General features: G+C 37.8%; 1 protein-coding gene and 2 pseudogenes across 1 annotated transcript in view; all 3 read right to left on the bottom strand.

The window, feature by feature from the left end:
- The window catches only part of YME1L1 (YME1 like 1 ATPase), a 65,134-nt gene extending 44,775 nt beyond the window's left edge, over nucleotides 1–20,359 (bottom strand). Inside the window, exons 1-4 of the mRNA XM_024576690.4 lie at nucleotides 19,831–20,359; nucleotides 11,873–12,001; nucleotides 3,367–3,529; nucleotides 1,482–1,580 (exon numbers count right to left, since the gene is read on the bottom strand). Of these exons, the coding sequence (XP_024432458.2) occupies nucleotides 1,482–1,580; nucleotides 3,367–3,529; nucleotides 11,873–12,001; nucleotides 19,831–19,863 (424 nt within the window). The 5' untranslated portion in view covers nucleotides 19,864–20,359. The remainder of the gene's footprint in view (nucleotides 1–1,481; nucleotides 1,581–3,366; nucleotides 3,530–11,872; nucleotides 12,002–19,830) is intronic.
- Nucleotides 5,486–8,075, bottom strand: LOC112319443 (cdc42 effector protein 3-like; annotated as a pseudogene).
- LOC112319434 (S-formylglutathione hydrolase pseudogene) lies at nucleotides 14,076–19,620 on the bottom strand (annotated as a pseudogene).
- Nucleotides 20,360–20,396: the final 37 nt, after the last annotated feature.

The following is a 20,396-nucleotide window of genomic DNA, read 5'->3' as shown; positions in this document are numbered from 1 at the left end:
CAGTCTGGTGCTCAATCCAGTGAGCCACACCAACCAGAGCTCAACCCAAACATTTTGATATGCAGATTTTCATTATGGTTCATTACTAATTGTTTGTAATTTCAGTTTTGAGATTTCTCTTTGGTCACAGAACACAAAAAAAATATCTATTTTTTAGCTATTCTTTCTGTTATTTGATTTGTTTTATTATATGATTAGAGAACCTGACCTCTGAGCTATGAATGCTTTGAGAAATGAATATATATTTCATACCCAAATACATGGTTAGTTTTTACGTCTCCATAAATATTTTAAAATATATCATCCTTACAGTATACAGATGATGTACTGTAGAACTGTGTACCTGAAACCTGTATAATTTTATTAACCAGTGTCACCCCAATATACTCAATAAAAAGGAAAAAATAAAACTATAAAAATATGTCATCCTTAAGTATACTTCTGTCTCCTACATTAACAATTTCTTCAGAGGATTACTGGTCTCTGTCCAACCTGGTGCCTCTCTTTCATGCCAAAAGTTTTCCTCAAATATGTGGAGAGTCTTGCTAATCCACTGATGTGGTCAATGTATGTGGAATACAAAACATAGTGTTATGGTGACTGAGCAGGATACCTTCAGTGTATGATTCAAGTCCAAAAGTAATCTGGAGTACCCCCGTCTTCCTTCTCTCTCTGGCATCAATGCTCAAATCAGGAGGATTCAGAGACAAACTTCTCTCGACTTGCATGCACATACCCATTCTCCCATATAACAAAGGTGTTTTTGCCAATTATAGCCTAAAATTTTAAAGCTGTATCTGCTCTATGACTGGCCCACTTGTGGCAATCGTTCAGCTGTTTACTGTATCAATCATCCCGGATCCCACTATTATTGATTTGAACTTTGGAGTTTTTCCAAAGTTCCACTGGAAATAGTACACACCTCTGATATTAATCAGAGTTCTAAAACCCATTACTAGTACCTGATATATTATCATATAATCATAATAAATATGAATCAATACATATTCAACTTTGCTATCAATTTGATGTCACCTACTTTATAACTCATGTAAAGTCCTCAAATTTCTGATCCATTGATGAAATCCCTCTCTCTTGCCCTGACTTCTTTCTCATTTTTTTATTTTTTTTATCTTGCAATTGGATTTTGAAAATGAGGGGAAGTATACAAATGTGCTTATTTAATTATTTTGAAGCAGGTGTAGGTAAGTACCCTAAAATATTTTACTGTGGCACTTGTTACTCACATTCAAAATTTAGCAACTTTATATTTTTCAAATAAATAATTACATAGACATACCCAAACTAATCAATAACAAATACCCTGTACGTTTTCCTGTGAGCTACAAAAGAATGTTTAAAATCATTAGCATCATTAAGAAAAACAAATCAGAATGTATTAAATACACCTATTTTTTCCAAAATAAATAAAGTTTATTTATTTATTTGTTTATTTATTTATTTATAAAGTTGCTTCATACCTGGCCAGTACTGAAGATCTGAACAAATGCTTTTAAGAGTTCTTGAATGTTGTCTGTACAAGCAAGAGGAACGCAAAGTATTAAATACATCTATGTAACCTGGAGGGAAAATGAAAATAATAAATGTTCTAATTGCCAAACCATATAAAATCAAGTAAAATATAATTTCACCAAGTATTAAAAAAAACCAAAATATGAGTTTTGCCTTTTATGTGTAAATAAGGCATATATGTTAAGCTAAAGTTACTTTTAGTTAAGAGCATAAAAAGATAAAGCATCATTATTTCCTAAAAATAATTTAAAAACCTCTAATGAACAACGTGGTAAAGCCAGAGGTACTTGCTCTCTTGCTCTCTCCAATCTTCCACAGTTCTTTGGAACAAAGAAAGTTCCTTCTATAGCTGTAAGCCATGAATACTCTGGTGTTCCTTCCTAACTCTTATTCTTGACTAATGGGCCTTATCCAACTTTACATCCGTGATCGGAAAAGGTACACAGAAACAACAAAAACAATGGTTCTCATCTATCCCTACATCCCAATTAGGATTCAGAAATTCTTCTAAAAACACACCTAGAGTGAAGTCAGAAACCCCTTCCTAATACTTCTGCCTACCTAAGCCTAGAAAATGGATGGCAGTAAGAAAAACAACCTTATAAGGAAATGTAAATATGAAGATTAGAAGAGCAATAACAATGGTAATAAATAATAATAGTAACAAGGTAACAATAAAAATTTTATCCTACTGAACAATTACTATGGACCCCAAGTACTTTAAATTGTTTTATCTGGTCCTCTAAAGTGAGATAGTTATTCTTCATACTCATGTGGAAAAACAGCAACTTAGAGAAATTAAATAAATACCATAGTCAGTCAGTGGCAGGACTGAGTTTGATCCTATTCTATCCCTCACTCTCAGGCACTAAGTCTGAGGGCTTCTCTCAGGTAGAAGATAAGATAGCACAAAGAAAGATAAGCAAATAGAAGCAGATTTTCATCTAAGCTCCAAGTTCAAAATATTTTCATTTTTTCTCACTTCTCAATTCTTTCTCTTCCAGCCCTCACATGAACACACACACACACACACACACACAGAATTAGCACATGAATTAAGTTTATACAAAGTACAGTTTCAAATCAAACCTTCAACATAAAACTATTCAAATTTGCTCACTCCTTTGTTCCTGGGCTTTTTTTTTTTATAACTTGTACTGATTTGAAGAGTCTGTTCTTCTGTCGCAATAGAACAAGTATTTTGATAAACCTCTAACACTCCTTAAGTATCATCCAAAATGAAATTAATAAACCTGACATCCCTTTCTACCAAATGTCCACTTATTATAATTCCAGATTGTTAAAGTCTCCAGAAAATATGTAGACATTCTACAAAAGGGACTGTGACTGTTCCTTCAGTATATTCTCAGAGATCAGCAGTATGTTACCTGGAATCCAAAATACGTAGTATGCTCTATTAGATCCTGGAGCAAAAAATGGATCCTAGTGGAAAGCTACTCATTTGGAGAAGTTAAAACTTTTATTTGATAAAACCTAGGTGAAGTCTATAAAGTAAAAAATATATATAATAAAAAATAAAGTAATGCATCAAATGTTAATTTCTCAGTTTTGACAAATGTACCATAGTTATATAAGTAGTCAGCATTAGCGGGGAAGCCAGGTGAAGTGTATACAGGAACTATGTACTGCCTTTCCAACTTCTCTGTAAATCTAAAGTTATTCCAATATAAAAAGTTAGCCAAAAAAATGAAATGAAGGAATGAAGGAAACAACTCAGCAAAGAACCTGGTACACAGTAAATGTTAATAAATGGTACCTACTGTAATTGTGAATAGTATTAAAAGTAATTAAAACAAAAAATATATTACTTACCATATTTATTTTCAAAGAAGGACTGTGCAGAGACATGAGAAGTATGCCAATGTGAAAAAATGTTTTTGCCCTTACAAAATCCAGGAAGTAGATGGTCTACCAATTGATCGATCTGTCCAATTTTTAATTCAGATAATCCAAGGTCCCGTAAGTTAAGCACAGGCTGTAAAACATTAAGCCAACCAAGTAAGCATTAATGTTATCAAGATATTTAATTTACAGAGTACTTATCAGTTTAAACAATATGGATTTAAAAAATCTAACAAATGTATTGGCTTCTTTGTTTTTTTAAATATTTAAATTGATGAAAATATTTTTATACTTCCGGTTTTCCTGAGGTCAGTCATGTGACGTTTGACCAAGATTGAAAAAAAATACATTCCCAGTGGTATCATCACCAGTCCTTAGAGCTTTAAAGCACCCTCCAGTCTCTACTGCCCTGAAAAACCCATTTGACAAATAAAGGGTATGCTCTGCTACCACTGGGTATCTCACTGCTCTGGCTTCACTGCAGAGATCCTTCTTCGAGCTGAGAGGTTCTGTGGTTACCCATATCTAACTTCCACTATGGGGGAAACTAAACAAAGTAAAAAATGTTTGAAAACCACACACTATACTTACCTAAAACAGTTCTAACATGACTACAGATAGAGGTGAATTATTTTATTATCCACATGAGCTGACTGAGAGACACTAAAGACAGGTAACAATTATAAGCCCCAAACAGCTAGAACTTCAAGAGAGCAAAAATAAACAGAACAAGTATCAACTTTTTATAATTTATGAAAAGTTAGATTCATGAATTCTATAGTACTAGAATGACGTCCAGGGGTTTGTCACTTAATGAGCTTTGTAACAGGTGATTCATATTCTCAGAATCCATTTGCTCATTAGTAAAATAACCATGAAATATGTCCTGCCTGTTTCACAAGACAGTACAGATCAATGGAAGAGCTAACGCCTTGCTCATCTACATCTCCTCTCCTACACAGTAAAATATTTAAAGGCATCATGACAAAAAAATTTTTTTCATTTTAGAGTATTTTTTCTTTTTTTTAAAAGGTTTTATCTATTTATTCTTAGAAAGAGGGAAAGGGAAGGAGAAAGAGAGGGAGAGAAACATCAATGTATGCTTGCCTCTCGTGCAGCCCCTACAAGGGACCTGGGCCCGCAACCCAGGCATGTGTCCTGACCGGGAATTGAACCCATGACTCTTTGTTCACAGGCTGGCACTCAATCCACTGAGCCACACCAGCCAGGACAGAATATTCTTTAATATGTTGGATGAAGTACCTATGTACCACCAAGTATGTTATTGTACTAAAATACTCATATTTACAAAGAACATTATGTGGAAGAGCTCACAGTCTCTGCAGAAGTGTCATGAGTTACCTGTGCCTTATACTTTACAATCTATTGTTGGTTACTGTGAAAAGTATTACAGATGAAAAAAAGAAAAAATATACACATAATAGCTTACTATGTATGGAACTGCAATAAAAACAAGTCAAATGATGACATTTGATGTAGTATCTACAAAACGCAGAGTCTGCAATAAAAAGTCAAAGGCACATAAAAATATATTTTAACTTCAAAATTAACTTAGCTACAGTTATACTTTGCTTGTCTTACCAACATGTAGCTGACAGTCAAAATTTTGCAATATCAATATAAGGGATATATATAAAAGCTACACGAAAATCTGCAAAACTCATAAAATTATTTAAATGTGAAATGAGAAAAGTTTTTAACACTGAAGAATTGATATAAGCCAAACAATAGAATACAGAAAAGAGTCTAGAAAAAAGGCTTAGGTGTTAAATATTGACTTCTCTTGCTCAGAGAGTGCTGGAGCATTATCAAGTTCCTCAATGTGACTCATGCAGCAGCACTTCATAGCTTGTGCCCATCCTGGCCCAGCCAGATTTCTTATGTGTCTACAAATGACACATGTGAGCTCAACACCAGCCAGGCCTGGCGAAAATCGGTTCTGACTGACTTACTTCCTCTTTTTCCAGGACAGATCTTTTTTTTTTCCTTTTTCTGTTTTTTATTTTTTTAACCTGTTTTTGCAAACAGGGCATACCAGGTAAATTAAAAAAAAAAAAATACTTTGTAGAAACGTTATTCTAGAAAACCCATAACAATTGCAAATATAGCCAGTGAAGCTCTTCTCTTTGACTGTGGTTTTGTTTGTTTGGTTTTGGTTTTGGCTTGGATACCTTTACCCCAAAGGAATTGCTGGAAACATCCTTATACATATTTTCATCCAGAACATTCAGCACCTCATCCAGAAATAAGGGCCCAAGGGAAGGAGCCCATCAGATCAGAAGACTCCTCTGATTTTAGTCTTACCCTTGACAGCTCGCATGGGGTGGGATGGTCAAACATGTCCTTAGCAGGGCAGCCAGGGTACTATTCTGAAAGGCTGGAGGAATGGCTGTCCCCGTCCTGGGTGTACATCCCTGCAGACCCAATGGAGCCCCACAAGACATTTCCTGATGGACTGTCCTGTTCTCCAACAGACTGCTTTTCTCCGGAGCATTTTCCTCCATAAGAGGCTCACAGCTAAGGCTGGGCAGCTTTGCTGGACCAAAGGTCTCCTGTTTGGAATTAAATGTCACCAGTAACAATAACGGCAACATGAGTGCTTGGGATCCTCCATGGTCAGGAGAGATGACATCTTTGAGCACAGGAGAGGGTGTTTCTGTGAACACAGTCTGAGGTGCTGTTGGCCTGGAAGGACTCGATACGCCCAGAGAACTGATTCCAGCATGCTTTCTCCTGGTTTCCAGGTAAAAAGCTCATAGTTCCTCTAAAGAAAGGAAGTATCTCCAAAGAGATCATCCTTGGCCCTCTTTACCAATGTGAATGGTGTGGCAAAAGTATCCAAAGGCAAGAATGACCATATCAGGAAACAAAATGTCCTTTCTTTCCTTTTTTAAAAAATTCTCACCCAAGGATATGTTTATTAATTTGAGAGAGTGAGAAAAAGAGAAAAACATCAGTAGCAGAGAGAAACATCAATCAATTGAACCCACAAACTTTACGTGTAGATGACACTCCAACCAAGTCACTGTGCCAGAGCTAAATTTCTTTCCTTTCTTGTTATTAGCAGCTTTCAGGGTAATTGGGGTCTTGGCTGATACTTGGAATTTGAGAATGTCTCCTTTGCAAAAGGGAAAAAGGGCCACTTTCTTCACAGAGATTATGTTTCCAACGATGCTTCTGATAAGAACTGTCACATCATTTTTCTCAAGTACCTTCAGAAGTGACTATGAAAGGAGACGGAAGTCGAAGAGACCCTCTTAAAGCTTTAGCTAAGCAGGGTTTTCTAAAGAGCCAGTTACAACATCTAATCCCTTCCACAACATGGAGAAACCAGCAGACCCCAAGGATCACAGCTGCTGCCCTGGGACCAGCACCTGTGCCGCATGAAGACACCCAGGGTGCACATAGTCCCTCCGTGCTACGCATAGAGCCAGCCTCACAGCATTATCCTGCCCAGGCAGTATAAAGGTGCCCAAGACCACTGATCTCCAGGCTCACCTGCCCCTCCAACAACAACTGCACTGCCCACTGGAGGGAAGGGGTAAGCCAAAATAAAATATTTAAAAGTGCCTTTTAAATTATTAAAAACTATACAATATAAAGCACATTATTATAATGAAAACAGAAAGACTACAAAATTCAAAAGTTATCTTTTAAAATGGGAGGCCTAAAAGTCTATTTATAATACAGACTTCAAAAGGAAAATGGAGACTTAAACGAAGACATAAAATTACTACCCTCACTCATTGGGTATCAGGTCCTAGGAACTGTAAAGAAAAATATGGAACATATAAACATCGTAATTATCACACACAGTAACTGCTATTACAGAGATGGTTTCAAAAAGTAGTGAGAGAACACAGAACACAGAGCAACTAATGTCCTAAGCCATAGGAGGCTTCACTGAGGTAATACCTACTTTGAAAAATGATGACGAAAGCCTTGGAGAAGGGGCAAACAAAAAGTCATCAAAGGGCCTGGAATGTCTGAGATATAGTAAAAAGTTTAGTGATGAAAGGGACAAGTAAAAAGTTTAGTGATGAAAGGGAAAAAAAGGATAGGATATGGCCAAATTGTAAGGAGCCTTATTTGCATTTAATTCTATAGATAATATGGTTAGTTTTGTTTTATAGGAAGAAAATAGAAGATAAAGATGATAAACTGGATGAGAGAAGGCAAGAGAAAAAAGGCATGAGCTTGACTTAAGCTTAGTCTTAGAAGGATGGACATAGCAAATCATAGACAAAAGACATTTGAAGAAACCAACAGAATGTAGGAACTGAGACGGTTCTGGAAGGATGTGCTGGTTATTGATTTGTTGTCTCTTTCCTTTACATCCCTTTTGTTGGTTCTACCAACAAGGATCTGGGCCCTTTAAATGTTTTTGCTTTGTCAGTAAAGGGCACTGGAGACACTGTAGGAGGAAAGTTTTTGTTTCTGGTTCAGGTGTGCTCAAGGCTCTGGTCTGCACCACCCCAAGGTTTCTCCAGCATTGATTGGCTCCTGCTACCTCTGCAGCTTCTTCTTCAAAGCCAGGCTCTGGCAATGCAGTGGCCAGCAGTACCCAGCAGCTTCTCCAGTAACATACATCCCATGAACAGCTCTCCCTAGTACTTTATAGCATAGATTTCCATCACGTTCAGCTTGCGTGGCACCATAGTAACTTCTTCTTTGCCATTCAGTGAGCCAAGGCCATGTCCTCTCCAACAAGGTCAAAACCTTGACCTGGGGGTAGAGAACTCTTCCTGGGAAGCTCTACTTAAACCACAGGAGCATCGGCTGCTCCATAAATGTGTATGTCCTATAAATTTGGGAGTTTTCTTTACTTACTATTAGCCAATCCCTAGTTATTCCAATCCCCTATAAAAACAATTTTTAAAACATTAAACTAAAAAATCTATTTTATATTACACTTTCACTTTTTATATTACACTTACAGTTCAAATGACTACGTGGTTTCTTGTTCATGATTGGACCCAGACTGATAAAGAGAGGCTAAAACCACTGTAAGATCAAATACAATGGAATATGAGGGAGTGGCTCAGTTTTGGACACCTTAATTTTGAAGTCCCTTGAGCCTATCCCAAGGGGTAATTTAATAAGCCACTATCTAAATTGCTTGAAAACTTTAGAGAGACGCTAGGGTTGGAGATATATTTGGGAGTTATCAGCATATACATATAAATAGATGTTAAGTGAAGATATAAAAGTGGATTACATAACCTGAGAGACTGTGTAGAATGAAAATTAGATTAAGGATAAATACATAGCATATTTAAGGAGTTGGCAATAAAAAAAGGCCAGTGAAACAAGAAGAAAAAAGTTATCATCAATGTACTATCCCTCAATCCAAGAAAATATGTTGGAAGTAGTACATGCTCAGCAAGATCAAATGCTAAGAAAAACTGAAAAAGATGTGCATTTTAAAAGAGGCCTGAATTTAACACTAAGGAAGTCAATGCTGACTTTAGCAAAAATAGGTCTAAAAAATGGTGAAAGTGGTAACCAAACTACGACAGGATGCAGTGTGAATGAAAATATCACATGGAAAATGACAGAAATAAACAATTCGTAAACTTTACATTGTGTGCTGTTCTGAGTAGCATGATGAAATCTTGTGCTGTCTGCTCTGTCAGGCCTGGGGCCATGAATCATCCCTGTCTAATGTCTCCATACTGAATACTCTCCCTACCAGTTAGTCACTTAGTAGCCCTCTTGGTCACCAGATCCAAGACTGTACTTTTGGTTATCAGATGGATTGTCATATGTTCAAGTCACCCTTCTTTTACTTAATACACAATGGCCCCAAAGCACAAAAGTAGTGATCCTGGCAATTCAGACATGTCAAAGAAAAATCCATAAAGTACTTGCTTTAAGTGACAAAGGGAAAGTTCTTGACTTAAGAACAGGAAAAAATTGTAAGCTGAGGTTGCTAAGATCTACATTAAGTATGAATCTTCTATCTGAAATTGTGAAGGGAAAAAAATTCATGCTAGCTTTGTTGTCCTATCTCAGATTGACAAAGATACATCCGCAGTGCATAAGTGCTTAGTTAAGATGGAAAAGGCATTAAATTTGTTAGTGGAAGACATGCACAAAAACCAAGTCCCAACTAACAGGAATGTGTTGCACCAGAAAGCATTGAGCCTGTTGGAAGATTTCAGCAGGGACTACTTGGAATAAGTGACCACAGTCATATAACTTTATCACAGCCTATTGTTATAACTGTTCAATTTTATATTAGTTATTGTTGTTAATCCCTTACTGTGCCTAGTTTATAAATAAAACTATTATAGGTATGTATGTATAGGAAAAACATAGTATATGTGTATATGGTTAAGCACTATCCACAATTCCACACACTCAATGGGGACCTTGGAACGTACTCCTCCACTGATAAGGTGAGACTAGTGTACAGTTAGAAATTCAGACTAGCCCTGGCTGATGTGGCTCAGTGGATTGAGTGCTGACCTGTGAACTGAAAGGTCCCGGTTCGATTCCCAGTCAGGGCATATCAGGTTGCGGGCCAGCTCCCCAGTTGGGGGCATGCAAGAGGCAACCAATCTTTCTCTCCCACATCAATGTTTCCCTCTCTTTTTCCCTCCCTTCCCCTCTATCTAAAAATAAATAAAATCTTTAAAAAATAAAGGAAAGACATTAAGACTATTTTTTCAAGATGTCTGAAAGCAGAGAATAGGAAGTTAGTAGCTTGAAGGAAGTTAAAAGGAAAATATTTTTGCTTGTGTTGTGGGTATTTGAACGTGTAAGACTTGATGAAAGCAAAGTCACCATGTAGCAAAGGAGGTGAGAGCAGAGATGAGATAGGATGCTTAAGAATGAAAATGTTTGTGAAGCAATAACAAGCACTCATTAAAGACAAACAACAGGACTAATGAAGGTATCATCAGAGGGTAAGAACACCAATTCTATATTTGAGACCTTTGGTCTTAACACTGGCTTCTAGAATTTAGTTACTTTTCAAGCCCCCAAAAATGTACTTCACTACTGACCTAGCAATTTCAGTTGATGAAACAGTCCAAGATTTAGCAACACAATGGTAAAATCAACAAAAAATTGAAAACAATATCCAACAATGGGATTTCATATAATGAAGGCTCTATATAGTCATTAAAAATTTGGGAAATGTATGGCATAAAAAGTTTGTAAGACTATTAAATGAACAAAATGTGACTCTAAGTCAGCACTGAAGTATGATCCAATTATAAAATATAAAAGTATAAAAAAAAAGACATGAAGACACAAAATGTTAGCGTTATCTCTGAGGAATAGGTTCCCAAGTGAATTTCATTTCTTCCATGTACATATTTTTCAAAATTTCTAAAATGACTTTGCTGCATGTAGCAATTTTGATAATTTTAGGAAAGCTCTCTTGGAGCATAATTTGAGGAAGGGTGTCAGGACACTAGAAAAACAATGGAATGCCTACAGAAAGAGGCAACAGGAATTGGGTAAACAGTATAAAAGGAAAGCATAAAGATGACAAAGACAAATTTTCATCCAATTAAAATTTTATCTTAAACCCTGGCTGGTGTGGCTTAGTGGATTGAGCTTCAGCTTGTGAACTGAAAACACGCTGGTTTGATTCAGGATCAGGGCACATGCCTGGGTTGTGGGCCAGGTCCCCAGTTCGGGGTGTGCGAGAGGCAACCAATCTGTTTCTCTCCCTCTCTTCCTCCTTTCCCCTCACTAAAAAAATAAATTAAATCTTTAAAAAACTATTTTATCTTAAGACTGACCCAACAATCACTCCCCCAAAAGTAAACTTTCAACTTTTCTTCTACAGTCCTTTGCCATAGTCCCTGATACCAGAACTAAGAATATAAGCTATTTAGTGATAAAACAGGCTTTGGGAAACCTGCCTACGGACTATACTGTTTTCTATTTTTTTAAAAAAATGTATCTGAGCTATAAGCAACCATCTTACTAATGAATCTTGTAAACACAAGGGTTCCCAGGGCAGGAATTCCCTAAATCCTAGACCAATACTGATTTCGCAGCTTGTACAATTCACTTGCAGATACTTATATTCTAGTTGTTCAATTACACTGAAAACTCCTATCAGGCAGCAGATGGTAACTTTTACTATTCTAGCCTCCCCGAGATTTGGCAGGCAAACATGGTCAGTAACTATGGGTTCACTGCTACTGTTGGAGCAAAACAAAAGAAAACCTGAATGGTATCACACAAGTAGTAACCTGGAAGTGAATACCAAATCTACTGCTATATGAAATTTTTTAATAAAGTATTAAAGAATAAAACAATAACTTTCCTATCTGTACAATAAAGCCAGAATTAGACATCCTTAATCATAAAGATTAAGCTGATAACAGAAATCACCTTATTACAAAAGCTAAACATAGAAAAATGCTTCAAACATATTTACAACATACTAAATCAAAATGCTTTCTCACACAACCAGAGTAAAACCTATTACCTCATTGCTGGGAGCCTCATGCTCAGGAACCACATCTCGATGCTGGCTTTGAGAAACTGATGCACTGACAGAAGATGTGCTTTTTGGTGAATGGAAGGCATTGATGAGATGACTCAGAGGTACTGTAACCTAGAAAATGATGGAAGTTGATATTAAGTAGTATGTACCACCACAAAATGAAATAGTTCAAAGACATTTTAAAAAGTAAGCACATGTCCAGAATTTGATACTTCTCAACCTCACCACTGCACCATCCTGTTCTTGGTCACCATTACCCATCCATGGATTTTTGTAATAGCTTCCTAACGGCTCTCCCTGCATGTGCTCTAAGAGAGCCAAAGTTAGATCCATCACTCCTCTGTTCAAAACTTTCCAATTGCTTCTCATCTCACTTAAAAGCCCAAGTCATAAAGACAGAGGCATCCATGGGTGTTGATTACCTTTTATCCACTGCTATGCTCACCTTCATCCTCCAACTCCACTGGCTCCTTGCTGTTCCTAGAATACACTTGGCAGATCCTCATCTGAAGGTCTTTGCACTATTTATTCCCTCTTGTCCCCATTTGTCACCTAACTTGCTCTCTTACACCCTTGAGTTCTTAACACTTTAAAAGGAGTTCATCTATGGATCCAAAGTGTACCATTCTCCTGCACTGTAAATCTCTGCATTGATTTTCATTGTGAAAAGTCTTCAAAGAGCTCAATGTTCAGGCTAGCCCGCCCTCCCTCCCAGAAGTTAGAGCTGACAGTTTCCACTCTAATCACTAGGTCTTTCTGATGACCAACCTAGCCCTGATGCTTTCTAGAAACCCCACCCTAAGTGACTTTATTAGCATAAATCCAGGAGTGATCTCAAAAGGACTCCTTATGAATAATGACACTCCTGTCACTAAATTCCAAGGGTCTTAGAAACTCTGGGCTAAGAACTGGGAATAAAGATTAAATATTTATTTTTTACTATACCACACTCTCCAACTAAAACATAAGTTCTATGTGGCAAGAGACTTTTTCTTTATATTAATTTTTGTCTACTTTATTCAATTCTGTAGCTCAGTGCAGCAGCAATCACAAAGTAGATGCTAAGTAAACATTTTTTGAGTAAACAAATTAAATAGGTTCTCCCTGTTTGCCAGGTTTCCTACTGTGTGCTTTACTTATATTATCATTTAATCCTCATTTAACAACCATAAACATAAGTTACTATTATACTTCCTATTTAATTAAGACAGCAAGAATTTAGATAGATTCAGTGGCATGTTCAAAGTCATACAGCTAGTAAGTATTGGAACAATTCTAACCCAGATAATCTGACTCTACATCCCAAGCAAAGACTTTCCATTCCCTAGTTATTGATATAGAAATAAATTTATGATATGCTGTTAAATGGGAAAAAAAGCTGTAAAACTGCCTGTAATGCCTTTTCATAAGTATGCATATACCTATTTGTGTAGAAATAAAAATCTAGAGAAGAACTTATTATAAAAGGTGATTTTGGGTAATGAGATTATGGGTAATCTTTTATTATGTATATTTTTCTTTTCAGCATTCTTTGCAATGAGCTGTATTATTTTTAGAGCCAGAGACAAATGATAAGCTTTTTCAAAACTAGAGGAATAAAATTATGTTAAAATGCATATTTCCTTCCATTTCTTTGAAAATTTTAATTAGTTGTATCTATTCTCATACAAAAAAAGCTTTAAATTGCTAAAAGATAGTTTGATCTCTTCTCCCTCATTTTTAGTGTTAAATTACCCTTTCTTTAATTATTTTTTTATCCTTATACGAGGACCTTTTTCATTGCTTTCAGACAGAGGAAGGGAAGGAGGAAGGGAGAGGGAAGAGGAAGACAGGGAGAGAGGGAGAGAAGGGGGGGGCACAGAGACAGACAAGACAAGACACATCAACATGAGAGAAAAATATCAATCATTTGTCTCTTGCACGTGTTCTCACTAGAAATCAAACCCACAGCTTAGGTATGTGCCCCAACCAGGAATTGAACCCACAACCTTTTGGTACACAGGACGAGACTCCAACCAACTGACACACACCGGCCAGGTTTCTTTAATGATTTTTTTTTACTTTTCAATTATAGTTGACATACAATATTACATTAGTTTCAGGTATACAACAACATGGTGATTAGACATTTACATAACTTAGTAAATGATCACCCTGATAAATCTAGCACCCATCTGACACCATACATAGTTATTACAATACTACTGACTATATTCCCTAAGCTATACTTTACATGTCTGCAACTATTTTGTAACTACCAACTTGTACTTCTTAATATCTTCTTCTTTTTCTCCCTTCTACCTAACCACCTCCCATCTGGCCACCATCATATATTCTCCCTACCAGTAAGTTTATTTGTTTTGTTTATTCATTTATTTTGTTTTCAGATTCCACATGTCAGTAAAATCACATGGTATTTGTCTTTCTCTGTCTGGTTTCATTCAGTATAATACCTTCTAGGTACATCCAATTGTTGCAGATGGCAGGATTTCATCCTTTTGTATGGCTGAATCATATTTCATTGTATATATGTACCACATCTTCTTTATCCATTTATCTATATGAATACTTAACTGGCTTCCATATCTTTGCTACTGTAAATAATTCTGCAATGAACATAAGGATGCATAGCCTTGTATGTCTTTTTGAATTAGTATTTTGAATTTCTTTAGATAAATACCCAGAAGTGAAATTGCTAGGTCCTTCTTTGTCTACTATAGTCTTTGTTTTAAAGGCTGTTTTGCTTTTTTCATTGTTTCTATTTTCATTAAATGTCTTTTTCCATCCTCCTCTTGTCAGTCTGTGTGTGTCCTATGATCTGAAGTCTCTTGTAGACAACATATCTAAGGATCTTGTTTTCTTATCTATTCAGCCATTCTATCTTTTAATTGGGACTTTTAATCCATTGACATTTAAAGTAATTGTTGGTAGATTTGTAGTTATTGACACTTTATTGTTCATATTCTTTATCTTTCTTTTCAAGAAGTCCCTTTAACATTTCTTATAATAGTGGTTTGAGGGGTGATAATTCCTTTTTCTTGTCTGGGAAGCTCTTTATCTTTCTATTCTAAATGATAGCTTTGCTGGACAGAGAAATCTTGGTTGTAGGTCTTTGCTTTTCATCACTTTGAATATTTCATGCAAATCTCTTCTGGCCTGCAAAGTTTTTGTTGATAAATCAGCTGACAGTCTTATGGTAGCTCCCTTTTAGGTAACCAACTGCTTTTCTCTTGCTGCTTCTAAGATTTTTCTCTTGTCTTCAACCTTTGGCGTTTTAATTACCTTTGTTTGGGCATCTTTAGGTTCATCTTATTTGAGACTCTGTGCTTCTTGGACTTGAATGTCTATTTCCTTCACCAGGTTAGGGAATTTTTAGTTATTATTTCCTTAAATAAGTGTCAATTCCTTACTCTCTCTCTCTCTCCTCCTTCGGGTTACCCCTATGATGCAAATGTTGGTATGCTTGATGTTATCCCAGAGGCTCCTTAAACTACCCTCTTTTTGCTGATCTAATTAAGTGTGTTCTGCTACCTTATCTTCCAAATTGCTGTTTCCATCCTCTGCTTCATCTATTGTTGATTTCCTCTAATATAGTCTTCATTTCAATTACTGTAGTCTTCCTATCTAACTTGATCTCTTTGGTAGGTTTTTTTTTCAGCTTTCATTTATTTATTCAGAAAATGATTCAAGTATCGAATGAAGCATTTTTAGCGTTTGAAATACAGTGTTTGGAAATCTTTGTTTTCTGCAATTCTATTTAGTACAATTTTCATAATCCTGAAGAGATTCTCTTAAGTTTTTCAAGCATTCAGGTTATTTGCCTGCTGTGTAGTGTGAACAGCAACAAAGGCTGCAGTGAAGTATTTGCTGTGATCATAACTCTCTTGTAATCTAAAAACAACAGGTCCTTCCTTTTCTGTGCAAGAACCTATGAAGTTATCAGGAAGTAATTGATCATCTGAAAGAAACTGGACATCTTTTCCTTGATCAATTAGTATGTCCAGCTGAGAACCTGCACAGAATTCACAAGGTAGGTAGCATCATAAGCCTTCCATGTAGTTTGATCTGTTCCCAAATATCCACTAAAGGTGTTTCTGCCCCAGGAACAGAGGACTGGATTGCACACTGGAGCAAATGCTGACACAGATTTACATTTTCCAGGATTGTTTAAAAGCACAAACCAGAGCTCTAAGGCTTCCCACAGCCTGGCCAAAAATAGACATTCTTTGGGGGTCCACTGGAAAATTGGCATTTACAAGTTGGGGAAGCTCCCCTGTTACAAAAGAACACATTGTGTAGTTAGTTTCCCAAGGATCTTCATTGGCATCCACATTAAACCCAGCACAAATGCCAAAGTCCCAGTTCTCACCTTCTCCTTTAATACTGTACCTGTGAGAGTCAGTATGAGAAACAATAAGAACAAAGTCCTGTTCTGAGGCAGCCTGATGATGACCAGATTTTGATATAAAATGCTGTTCTGTGTAAGTTAAACCAGACAGCCAACATAGTACAGGGCATTTTTCAGTTTCTGTCCTTGGTGATAAGTAGATAGGAAATTTCATTTTGCAGTTTTAGTTCAACAATGTCATGTTCAAAAACTTTCTGCAATTCCCTAAAGCACCTGTTGCTGAAAATGTTTCAATGCCATTCTTTTCCTGTCTAACTACTACTTGCTTTTTTGTCTGCACTAAAGGATAAAATAAAAGATCCCTAAGTGGCAGTGGCAAAACAGCCTCTTTTATGTTTTCTATCTCCACTTTCATTTCCTATCTCTTTGTTGAAGTTCTCACTGAGATAGTTAAGCAACCTTATAACGAATGTTTTGCACTCTGCATCTGGTAGATTGCTTTTGTTATCAGGGGTATCCAACCAACCTTTTGGCATCTCTGGGCCACACTGGAAGAACAGTTGTTTTGGCCCTCACATTAAATACACAAACACTAATAAAAACAAAAAAAATCTCGTAATGTTTTAAGTAAATTTATGATTTTGTGTTGGGCTGTATGCAGCCTGCAGGCCACAGGTTAGATACCTCTGGTTAGTTCTTTTTCTGGAGTTTGTTCTTTCCTTTATTTTGGGACATGTTTCTTTGTCTCCACATTTTGGCTGCCTCTCTGTGTTTGTTTCTATGTATTAGGTAGAGCTTCTATGTTTCCCATTCTTGGTAGAGTGGCCTTAACTAGTACGTGTTCTGTGGGCCATGGTGGCACCATCTCCTAGTCCCCTGAGATGGGTGTTTCAGGTGTGTCACTTGTATGGGCTGTGTGTGCCTTCCTGTTACAGTTGAGCCTTGACTGTTGTTGGCACATCATGAGAGGGATTACCCTCAGGTGACTGGTCACTGACTGTGAGGACTGGCCACAACTACAGTGGAGGAACTTTTGAACAGGAGCTGACACTACAAAGCAGGATTCGCTTTAGTGGGGCTCTGGTGGCTGCTGAGTCCATTCTTTGGGTATGTTGTTTGTGCAAGTGGTTAGGTGGTGATCTGAAGCTGTCCAGGGTGAGTGCTGGCTGTGCACGCTCCCCAGCAGGTATAAGCCAAGATCAGCCACTGCATGTGCCCTGCCCAGGGCCACACAGAATAAACTACAGAGCAATCTGCAGATGGCTGCTACTTGTGCTGTGCTTGGAGGTGCCCAGGAGAGACCACCAAGCTGTGAACCAAGGCTGGCTGCTGCTAGTGCCAGGCCTAGTGAGAGGTACAGGGTACACTAGGTCAGATGCTGCTTGTTTGGAGTTTGGAAACCTTGAGAGATTTTAGGAAAGACAGAGTATGAGCCAAGACAGGCCGTTTATAATGCTAAAGTCACTGGAACCGTCCTGGGTCTCAGGGAATCACCAGGGTAAGGTGAACAGTGTTAGCCAAGCTGATGAAGTCTCAAATATGACACCCGCCCGGGGTCAAAAGCAGGGGGTGCTCAGCAAAGGAATAATGGCTTCTGACAGCACTTCTATCTGTGAGAAAGCTGACCCTCCAGAGCTCACCTTGAAGTTAGAGAATTTAACTCCTCCCATATGCCCCTGGCACCTTTCAAGCTGCTGCCCCAGTTCCCCAACATCATGTACCACTAACTCTCCATCTAGCTGATGATAAATTCTCATAAAATAGGGTCTTCTGGATGCAAACATCTTGAAGCCCAGTTCCAAAAGGCTTAATAGGGTATTCTACAGGCCAAATCACACTTCTTCTTTAAACAACTGGTAGGACTCCTCCAGACATTGTCATCCTGGTAAATAATATCTTCGCGCATGCAGCTAATCAAACCATAAACACTGCTTCCCATCACCCCTCAAATCCAATCCTTATGAAATTCTATTTTCTCCAAAATAAATCTCATCTCCTTCTTTCCATAACCACTGCCACTTTAGTTGTCCATTATCCCTCTGCAGGATTACTGCAGTAGCATCCTTCACTGAACATATGTCCACTCCTGACCCATCACATTGTCCATACAGCCATAAGCCAGAGTGATGCTTTAAAAATGTAAATCTGGTCATGTCACTTCCTGTTTAAAAGTATTCAATGGTTCCCAACACAATTAAAATAAAATCTCAAGTCTCTTATTATAACTCCCTGAATGGCCTGCTTCAAGGCTTCTCCCCAACCTCATTTCAGTTATTGTGCCCCTTAATAACCATAGTCTAGCCACACTGGTCTTATTTTTGTTCCTCTCATCTGCTAAACTCTTTCCTACCTCAGGACCCCCAGATAGCCTTCCGACCCTCTGGGACACCTGTTCACTTCCATTATTCTTCACCTGATAAACTTCTACTCATCTTTTACGTCTATCAGCATCAAGATTTTGTGCTTGCTTTCTTTACCTGGCACATGACTAATACCCATTAAGTAATCACTTCTATTTTCTATCATCCGGAAAAAACAAACAACAACAAAAAGTACTGTATATGGGTTATATATAAATCCCAAGGATTTATGGGTTACACAAAGGAACCTAAGTGTATGTTTACCAAGAAACCAAAGAGCATCCAAAAATTATTTTCTTTTCACCCTGGCCAGGTATTCAGTTGGTTAGAGCCTCGTTCTAATATGCTGAGGTTGCAGATTTGATCCTCAGTCAGGGCAAGAGCCAACCAATAAATGCATAAATAAGTGGAATGACAAACTGATTTTTCTCTCTCTCTAAAATCAATCAATAAAAAAATTTTAATCTGAATGTTTTCCAAAACCCATTTGCAAAACTGTAAGAATTACCAAGGAAAAAAAAACTGTCAAAATGTTACCATCAAAAAAAGATTTTAAGTGAACCATGAACAAAATATTGTTACAAGTCATATGTGTTAAGAGAAGATTATAGAAAACTCTTGGAATCATTTTTCTCTGCCCCATCTTCTGCTTTAGGAGAAGATGGAGAGAAAGCCCAATCTAAGTTTTAACTGCAGGCAATCAGTAACTTGAAATACCTATTTATTAGTCATTTCTAGTCAAAAGAAGAAAGAAAGAAAGAAAGAAAGAAAGAAAGCAAGCCTTCGTGGAAGATTATTGAAATGCTTACATCACGTGTTGGTTAAATTCCACTTAAAGGGAAAGAAAGAATAGGCGACCGAAGGCGGAAAGATGGAAAGGCACTATTACTTGCTTCCTTTACATTTATGGCAATGATCTCCGCCACCCAACCTCCACCCCTGAATGTCGGCCGCTGAACAATGCCTGATGAATTCTCTAGCAAAAACTCCACGCAATCAACCCGACAAGCCAAGGGCTTCATCACGCTCTGCTTCACCGTCAGTCAGCCCTTTAACTTTCAGCGCTGCCCCTGATCCCTTCTCGCCTAGAATTCGTGTTGTTCTATTCGCTTCCCTCCAACGACCCCTTAAGAGAACCCGCTTCCAAGAAAAGCAAATGGCAAACAGCCTCGGGCGGTGGAGAGGGAGGGAAGGTTGGGGGGGGGAGATAAGGACTGGATGCCGGGACTCACCTGGGGCTGCACCGTGCTCGAAAGGGAAAACATCTCCTCCGGGACCTCAGCGACCTGACCCGCCTGCTGAAACTGCCTTTCCGTCCAGGCAGAGAGGCGCTGAACCCTTTTTTCCCCTTCTTTTTTTTCCCTCCCCTTACCCGCAATCTTCGTAGAAACAGAAAATGGCCTCCCTCTCTATAGCTGCTGCATCGACAATCCGCCCCGGAAAGCAAAGGTCTAAGGCAACACTACTTCCGGGGCAGGGGGCGCCTCCAGCCCTAAAGACGTCAGCGCTCGGCCTTTTCCAGCGGAGTTCTTATCTGTGTTGCTGCCTTCCAAAAGTAGTTGATGTTCACATTGAATAGGGCACTTCCAGACCCCCAAAAGTTTCTGGCTGTATTTTTCCTTTTTTTAGGGCCGGCATCCACCCTGTTAAACCTTTTCACAACTTCCTTATGCAATGTATTCTGTTGCGACTGGAACAGAATAAGCTGTAAGGCCTTTTCTTACAAATTAGTATTCTCTGTCTTCCTCACAATAGAAAATTCGTCCTCTTGATCCTATTCTGTTTCAATCAGGAAAAT

Source organism: Desmodus rotundus, chromosome 4 (genome assembly GCF_022682495.2).
Source record: "Desmodus rotundus isolate HL8 chromosome 4, HLdesRot8A.1, whole genome shotgun sequence".
Lineage (NCBI taxonomy): Eukaryota > Metazoa > Chordata > Mammalia > Chiroptera > Phyllostomidae > Desmodus > Desmodus rotundus.
This window is presented reverse-complemented; position numbering and strand designations above follow the sequence as displayed.